Below are 9,120 nucleotides of genomic sequence, written 5' to 3'. Positions count from 1 at the left end.
CCACCTCACTCTCACCCCTCTCTCCCCTCTCACTCCCCCCCTCTCCCTCTTCTCTCTCTCCATTCATGCCCCCTCTGTCTCTCCCCTCTCTCTCCCCCCACCCCCTCTCTCTCCCTACTGTCTCCCTGTCTCCTTCCCCTCTCTCTCTCCACCTCCCTTTGAGAGTCAGTCCCTTCGGCACAGACACTCTCACAGCAGCTGCGCAACTCTTTCTGGTCTGCGTGAGGGCGTGAGAGTTTGATCAAATGTGTGATTCTCACGCTCAAAGCATGAGAGTTGGCAGCCCTGGTGAGATAGAGAGAGGAAGAAAGAGAGACAGCTACCGAGCGAGAGACGAGACCGACAGAGAGAGAGAGGGGGTGACAGAGAGAGAGAGACTGACAGAGAGAAAGGGCTCGAATAGCTCAGCTGGTCAGGCCGCATCTGTGGAGAAGATAGACACAAAGTGCTGGAGTATTCTTAAGGGGTTGGACAGGCTAGATGCAGGAAGATTGTTCCCGATGTTGGGGAAGCCCAGGACAAGGGGCACAGTTTAAGGATAATGGGGAAATCCTTTAGGACCGAAATGAGAAAAACATTTTTCACACAGAGAGTGGTGAATCTCTGGAACTCTCTGCCACAGAAGGTAGTTGAGGCCAGTTCATTGGCCATATTTAAGAGGGAGTTAGATGTGGCCCTTGTTGCTAAAGGGATCAGGGGGTATGGAGAGAAGGCAGGTACAGGATACTGAGTTGGATGATCAGCCATGATCATATTGAATGGCGGTGCAGGCTCGAATGGCCTACTCCTACACCTTGTTTCTATGTAACTCAGCGGGTCAGGCAGCATCTGTGGAGAGAATGAATGGATGACGTTTTGGGTCGAGACCCTTCTTTGATTTAGTTTAGTTTAGAGATGCAGCGCGGAAACAGGTATTTCGGCCCGTGGAGTCCGCGCCGACCAGCGATCACCCCGTACACTAGCACTATCCTACGCACATTAGGAACAATTTAACAATTTTGCGGAGTCCGATTAATCTACAACCCTGAACGTCTTTGAAATGTTGGAGGAAACCGGAGCACCCAGAGTAAAAACCCACAGACAGCACCTGTAGTCAGGATCATACCCGGGTCTCTGGCAGTGAGGCAGCAACTGTACCGCTGCGCCACTGTGCCGCGCAGAATTATATAACAGTTTCCGCCGCCATAAACACACCCAATATGTGCTAGTAATGTCCTGTTTGCCAGCTTGTTGACCCTCTGTGTTCCCCTCCTGCAGGGTTTAGGAGCCATTACTGTGGACAGAGAGACGGGGACGTGAGCGGCCATTGAGCCCCCCCCTCCCCCACATCTGCTCGGTGTGCGGTTGAGCTTCGAGGGGCTGAGCTTCGATGGAGGACCACATGACGGGGCACAACAAGGAGAAGCGATATGAGTGCGACGTGTGTGGCAAGGCCTGGCAGAGCCCGAGCCTGCTGGAGACCCACCAGCGGGTACACTCCGGCGAGAGGCCCTTCACCTGCTCCGACTGCGGAAAGAGCTTCAAGACGGTGAATAACCTGAAGGTGCACCGACAGGTGCACACGGGCGGGAAGCCCTATGGCTGCTCCACCTGTGGCAAGAGCTTTACCCGGTTGAATGGGCTGCAGGTGCACCAGCGGGTGCACAACAGTGAGCGGCCCTTCGCCTGCTCTGACTGCGGAAAAGGCTTCAAGTCGTCTCCGGACCTGAAGGCGCACAGGCGCCTGCACACCGGGGAGCGGCCCTATACCTGCAGCGAATGCGGCAAGGGCTTCACCCGCTCCGACAGCCTGCTGTACCACCAGCGCGCCCACGCCGGCGAGCGCCCCTACACCTGCACCCAGTGCGGTAAGGGCTTCATCCAGTCCACCTGCCTGCTGTCCCACCAGCGCACCCACACCGGGGAGCGGCCCTACACCTGCAGCGACTGCGGCAAGGGCTTCACCCGCTCCGACAGCTTGCTGTACCACCAGCGCCTCCACACCGGCGAGCGCCCCTACACCTGCGCCCAGTGCGGCAAGGGCTTCACTAAGTCTAGTCACCTGCTGTCCCACCAGCGCAACCAGACCGGCGAGTGCCCCTGTTAAACTGAGTTCTGTCAATCTAAAGTCAACTTGACTCAAACACTTGTTGCTGTTAAAATCAATTCTTTTTTCAGCTGAGACTAGTCTCTTGAACCTTCCAACACATAGCTGATGCTCTGGGGCGGGTCCAGAGAGGAGTAACTTTGATACAAACTCATAGCATTTATATAGGTATTAGACATTTCAGATACAGAGGGTATGACAAGCTAGTAACCAATCATCTGAGTCCTTCTGGTGATTTACAACATCAGTCACATGATCCCCCTTCCCTGGCCTCATTACAGCCTTTGTTTGCCTGTCTAATAACTTTATAACTTTGCTTATTTTATTTCAACACAGCAAAACCCCAGTAGGCTCTTATCAAAGACCACTCCTCTAAATACAAGATACGTTTATAACACAATGATCACACAAGTCATACACACTTTCTATACCAAGAGAAAATATATTTCTATAAATCTAAACAAATTCTATGTCTAAAGTGTACCTTTCTACTAAGACAATACATTTCATAATTGGTGTTACTATAATTTCACAGTTTTAAATACTTTTACCTATGTCTTTAAAACATTAATTATATAAGTTTGCTGAATTACATTTTCTATGTTCAAAACCCTTCACATCTCAACCAAGCATACATGGGTCATAAATCTCAATTTATTAGTTAACTTACATACTTCATACAGCTTAACTTACAGCCTCCCCTTTTCCTGCTATCTTTGGAAGCTGTATTTCCAATCTTTCTACAAGGTCTTTTACAACTACTCCCCTCACATCCATCCTAATTCAACATAGCCAAGGCTAACTACAGGGCCTATTATCTCACACTCAGCCCAAACCTCACAGCTCAAGAATGTCCACAAAGGAAAGAATAACTGACCTCTGGCCTAAGAAGAGGCCCCTTTTCAGTTATCTATTCTTCAACACAAAGTCATATTAAATACAATTTCCTCCAGTGCCTCAGCAATAAACCTAAGCTAAGCAGATTCAGGTTCAGGCCTCCATGTTTTGATTCATCTTTGCCTGTGTGTATATGTCTGTTTGCACTTTATTTCAGTTCTGGAAAACTATAAGCTTTTCTTTTGCAAATTACCTAGCTTATATAAAAGTAACTATCCAAGCGGTTCTTTTATATAATATTTCCTCATTCCCCACTCTGGTCATTTATGGCCACTAATAGGATTATAACACAAGACAGAGATTCATCAGCATTGGCTTATTAGTCATCCAAGTTTATACCTAACCTCGAGATGCTTTATAGCCCCCAAAATCTGGACCACGTAGGTCAGCAGGCTGGCATGTTGACACCAATGCTGTTCCCTAACTCTGCTGTGCTTCATACCCTAGCCCTTAGGGTGCTCAGCTATTCTGGGTTCCATACCACTGGTCTATCTCCATTTTATTCATTCTAATACATTCATCTTCTAATAATTATTTCTCAACCTGCACATTTACCATCCTTTCAACTACCTCATCGTATAATATTGAATGTCTTCTTCTAGATGTTGCACTAATATCTTCTCACCAGTTTCCACATTATCCAAGGCTGTCATTAGTCTAGAAATAATACATTTAACAAAAGCAATTCCCACAAACAAACACAAAACCACTATTGCTGCATATATAGAAACATAGAAAATAGGTGCAGGAGTAGGCCATTCAGCCCTTCGAGCCTGCACCGCCATTCAATATGATCATGGCTGATCATCCAACTCAGTCTCCTGTACCTGCCTTCTCTCCATACCCCCTGATTCCTTTAGCCACAAGGGCCACATCTAACTCCCTCTTAAATATAGTCAATAAACTGGCCTCAACTACCTTCTGTGGCAGAGAATTCCAGAGATTCACCACTCTCTGTGTGAAAAATGTTTTTCTCATCTCGGTCCTAAAAGATTTCCCCCTTATCCTTAAAATGTGATCCCTTGTTCTGGACTTCCCCAACATCGGGAACAATCTTCCTGCATCTAGCCTGTTTAACCCCTTCATATGAAAGTCCTGACATCCCAGGAATCAGTCTGGTGAACCTTCTCTGTACTCCCTCTATGGCAAGAATGTCTTTCCTCAGATTAGGAGACCAAAACTGCACGCAATACTCCAGGTGTGGTCTCACCAAGACCCTGCACAACTGCAGTAGAACCTCCCTGCTCCTATACTCAAATCCTTAAGTTATGAATGCTAACATACCATTCACTTTCTTCACTGCCTGCTGCACCTGCATGCCTACTTCCTTAAGTACTCTGCGATGCAGCCTATCGGGCCCTGGGGATTTATTCGCCTTTAATCCATTCAATTTACCCAACACCACTTCCCGGCTAACCTGGATTTTACTCAGTTCCTCCATCTCATTTGACCCCCGGTCTCATGCTATTTCCGGAAGATTATTTATGTCTTCCTTGGTGAAGACAGAACCAAAGTAGTACTAATGATCCAATTATAAAATCCCCCAAATACCCAGTCTCCCCATTCAATACCCTCCTGTATCCCATTGAGCAGGGTAATAATGTCATTTTGATGTTTGTGATGTTACTGTTCTGCCCTGAATTCCCATCATAAATCTGTCTTTCACAATAGCACATGTCTCTCCCTCATGTGCCAACAGACAGTATAAGGCATATCTATCCTGTAAAGAGAACAGACGGATTTCTGATAGTAGCACGGTAACTCACAATTTGTCCTTTACCAAATAGTTCATTATGGGCTTGTATAAACATGGTAGAGTCTGTTTCTTCCAATGCCCATTTTTCCCATATTTTTCTCATGTTCTTTCTCCTGTAAACAAGGGTAGACCACTGTGTTCAAAAGGGAACTGCAGATGCTGGAATATCGAAGGTACACAAAATTGCTGGGGAAACTCAGAGGGTGCAGCAGCATCTATGGAGCGAAGGAAATAGGCGACGTTTCGGGCCGAAACCCTTCCACTAATGCTTCTCGATAGCATAGTCCATCATACAAATGTTCCTTTGCCGAGTCGTCTTCCAAAGAATACCGTCTGCAGAAAAAGTCAAATTTGCACTCCAGAGACCAACAGGGTAATTCCCATAGGTGTTGGTTATCTAAGTCTACCTGCCAATCGGGCTGACGTGTATCCCATTGCAATAGTCAATCTTGGTGACATCCCAGGATACAAAGGAATCTGGGCCATTGCACTGTACCACATCTCTTTTGCAGAGGTGAAAGACTCTGCTTGTTTGTCCCGGGACACATTGTCAAATTTAGCGTCCATTTCCCTCCATCTGTTGTAGCATCAGGATGCATAGCAGGATGAATCGCCTCATTTTAATTTATCTGAAATATGCAAAGGCTCACAAAAAGCTCATTTCTTACTTAATTAACTTAAACAACTGTTCACTCAATTTAAACGTCCTTCAGTCAGTCAGTCCAGTAATCAGTCGCATATTCTTAACCATATAGCAAAATAAGGATTCAAAACTAAACTTATAATAATACAACTAAACTTATAATGATACAACTAAACATATGATGATACAACTCCCAAGGAAAGCAGAAATATAAAAAATAATAAAAATTACTCTTCTCTCCCCTTTTGATTGGGCTCCCCAATCAATTTGCAGTGGTGCAGATGAACCCATGCAGCACAACCCTCGACCTTGGCAGCGGTCGTAGTGGTGAGGATGACCTGGAAGGGACCATCCCATTGTGGGTCCAAGTGCTTACGCTTCCAGTTCCTGACCAGCACATAGCAACATGGCTCAATAGTAGATGGAACTTTGACCACTGGCTCCTCACCATATACAGCCCTGACCTGTGAATGAGAAGTTTGCAAAGCACGGGTTAATACATAGGATGTCATTTCCTCAGTCATCTGGTGGAAATGGACCACTGTGGGGGCATGGTCATTCCATGGCTTCTATAAAGGTCGACAATATATGATTTGCGCAGGCGTTACTCGTGCCACACCAGAAAGTATAGTGCGTATCTGAAAAAGAGCTACAGGAAGCAGTTTTAACCATGTTGAGCCAGTCTATGCCACTAATTTTGCTAATTTGGTTTTCAATGTCTGATTTGCCCATTCCACCAATCCAGTGGCCTGAGGTCAAGACGCACAATGGAGCTGTTGACGTATCTGTAATTTCTTTGTTTACAACAGCAATAAAATGATGACTATTATCTGAACTTAACCGCGCAGTAACACCGAATGGTGATATGATTTTGCGTAACAATATTTTTACAATGGTAGAGGCCTTATTGTCAGTGGTCGGCCATGCTTCAATCCATTTACTGAAAACATCAATTTACTGCAAACGACAATTACAAGAACATACTTATAACACTGGCATCTTTTCAACTCAATGTAGTCCATTTGCAAGGTCTCAAAGGGACCTGCTGGTAAAGGGGTCTTACCTGGTTCACAGGGCAAGCCCTTACCAGGATTATGCTGCTGGCAAATCAGACATCACTGGCTGATACGCTGGGACAAGTCCAGAAGATTCCCAATGCCACCAGATCTCTAAAATCATATCACTTACGGCCTTGGCCCCACAATGAGTTGCAAAGCGTACACATTCAATAACCCACAACGCAAGCTTGTCAGACATGCAAGTCTGGGCGTCAGGCGTAACCCATAAGCTAGTGACAGGATCATACAGACAACCCTGGTCCTGCCACAGCTGTTCTACCTGTGCAGGAGCGTCCTCTTGTATTTGAAGTACTTCCTGGATGGTTGGCATTCCTTTTTTCAAGGGAGACTTATTTCTAGTAGAATTTTTAGTCTGCCTCATCATGTGGGGCCCAACAATTTGGTGACTCCTAGAAGCTTTCTTAGCTAACTCGTTGGCAAGGCAATTTCCTATGTCTATGGGGCTTGGACTATAGTATGGGCTCTAACTTTGATAACAGCATGCTGACTGGGTAACTTAATGGCCTGTAGCAAATTAGAACCCAATTTTTGTGAGATATCACTGTCCCTGAAGAGGTTAGAAACCCCCGATTCTTCCATAATTGTCGATATCATGAACCACTCCAAAAGCATATTGGCCGTCCGTGTAAATATTTGCAGATAGTTCTTCGGCCAGGGTGCAGGCTCTAGTCAGCACAAATAGTTTGGCTAGCTGGGCCTAGAAGGGAACCTCAAAAGATGCTGCTTCAATGGTCGTTCCCTCCTGATTGACAATCACATAGCCTGACAACCATTCTCCCTTTTCAATAATGGATGAGCTGCCATCCGTAAACAGGGTAACATCCAGATATGTTAGCCCATTCAGTCAGGTACAGCCACTGGTGGAACTTCTCTCGTTTCTCTATTCACATCGTTTTTACCTTTACCTGGGCTTCCCTGTCTCCAATAGGACAGTCTTTCCAAAAGGCTCTCACAGCTCTTGACATGTGGGCCGATGAAGACTCTGACTAGTCCATATTATTGGTTTAAATAGCTATTGCGACGCAGTTCATAAGCATGGCACAAAACTGTGGCCAGTCATTCCCTTGCTGATACTGAGTGTCACTTGACTGGTTGCCGTAGATGTTTTTTTAAACCTTTCCAGAAACTCTTCTGCAGCCTCTCCTTCCTCTGGTTTCATATCCAAAACCTTTGATATATCGATTGGCTGCTGGAGCTACCAAACATAAGCTGTAATCGATCCTCATTGTAACCTGCCCCTGGGTGCTCTGCCTCTAGGGCTCCATGGGTTGTCATAGGTTAAGTGAACCAAGAGCCTGATATATTCAATCGCTGTGAATACTTGCTGAAGTAGTGCCCATAAATCTCTGGAATCGGCGTGATATACAGATATCATTCTTCTTAAAAATTCAATGAAAGGATTCTGATTCTTATAAGGCATTCCCAACAAAATTGGCATAATCTCATGTAGTTTCCATGGCAGCCACACATTATTCATGGCTGTTTCGTCGTCGTCTTGTTGATTGGGTGGAGGAGGTATTAGGGCTCTGGGGTTAGGGACTGTTCTGACAGGATATTGGCACCTGGAGGATGCTTTCTTATTCCGTCTATTTCAGCACCTTCTCTAGACTGGGACCTAGTATGCCTTGCTACTAAACTGGGTCTGTAAACTGGGGCTTCTCCTTCTACTTGGGTCAGATGCCTGAGGTGGCTGCACTGTCGGTTCCTGACTCTGCCTTGCGTAAACTTGGGTAAATTACTGTCAGCACTGACTAGGGCTCGGACTGTGACCTGGGGGCTGATAAGGAAGTGGAGACGCGCTAGGAGCCAAATTCCAGTTATTCTCCTATACCTCCCCTTCGTCTCCCTCTGCTAATTGAAGGCCAACCATTTGAACTGCACAGTCCTTTCTTATCTTCCAGATTTTTTTTTTTTTTCCTCTCTCTCTCTCTCTCTCTCTCTCTCTCTCTCTCTCTCTCTCTCTCTCTCTCTCTCTCTCTCTCTCTCTCTCTCTCTCTCTCTCTCCTTATTCCTCTATTGTGTGCACACTCTCATCTCAATACCTCCACTTATTAAATGTATCACATTACTACAATATTCACACCCACTTATTCCATACACAGTATTAATATTCTTATGCTTTATTCTTACAACAATATAATAATGACGATAACGTTTTACTTTTCTTATTTAGCAACCGTGACATCACTGGATCTGAATTCAATTGTTTCCCACCATTCCAAATGATTCAAGATTAATTTTGCATTGTCAGTATTTAGCCGACCCTGTTTCCAAATCTTTAACCACCCTCTTTCCATTCCAAATGACAAGAGGAAGGATCCAGCTCAATTTAACAGTGATTAGCTGACAGGATCCAGTTCAACCGTCTGTTGCCAGTTACAAGTTATCATTCCCAATGACGGAGTTATTCAGATTCAGATTCAGATTATTTAATGACCACACAGTCAAGCTGGTGGAATTTATATTCAGTACAGGATGTTACACAATAGGCTGATTCCCGTCAAACATAACATAAAACACAACAACATACAGTATACAGTACATGCACGAGGTGGCTATGTGATATTGTCATAGAGTGTTCAGAGTTCGAATTGCATATGGATAGAAATTGTTTAAATCGTGATGTTTTGGCGGGCAGTGAGCTGTAGCGCCTTCCTGA

At 45.3% G+C, this 9,120-nt stretch overlaps 1 protein-coding gene across 1 annotated transcript; it reads left to right on the top strand.

Annotated features, from left to right (window-relative positions):
* Positions 1-1,334: 1,334 nt before the first annotated feature.
* On the top strand, positions 1,335-2,029 carry LOC116982217 (zinc finger protein 214-like; the record flags this gene model as incomplete). The annotated part of the gene is made up of 2 exons (XM_033035514.1): positions 1,335-1,471; positions 1,556-2,029. Coding segments are annotated over exons 1-2 (576 nt in total), but the record flags the coding sequence as incomplete, so codon positions are not given.
* Positions 2,030-9,120: the final 7,091 nt, after the last annotated feature.

The sequence above is a fragment of the Amblyraja radiata genome, chromosome 16, assembly GCF_010909765.2.
Source record: "Amblyraja radiata isolate CabotCenter1 chromosome 16, sAmbRad1.1.pri, whole genome shotgun sequence".
Taxonomy (NCBI): Eukaryota; Metazoa; Chordata; class Chondrichthyes; order Rajiformes; family Rajidae; genus Amblyraja; species Amblyraja radiata.
The sequence above is the reverse complement of the archived record's forward strand: the minus strand, read 5'-3'. Positions and strand labels throughout refer to the sequence as shown.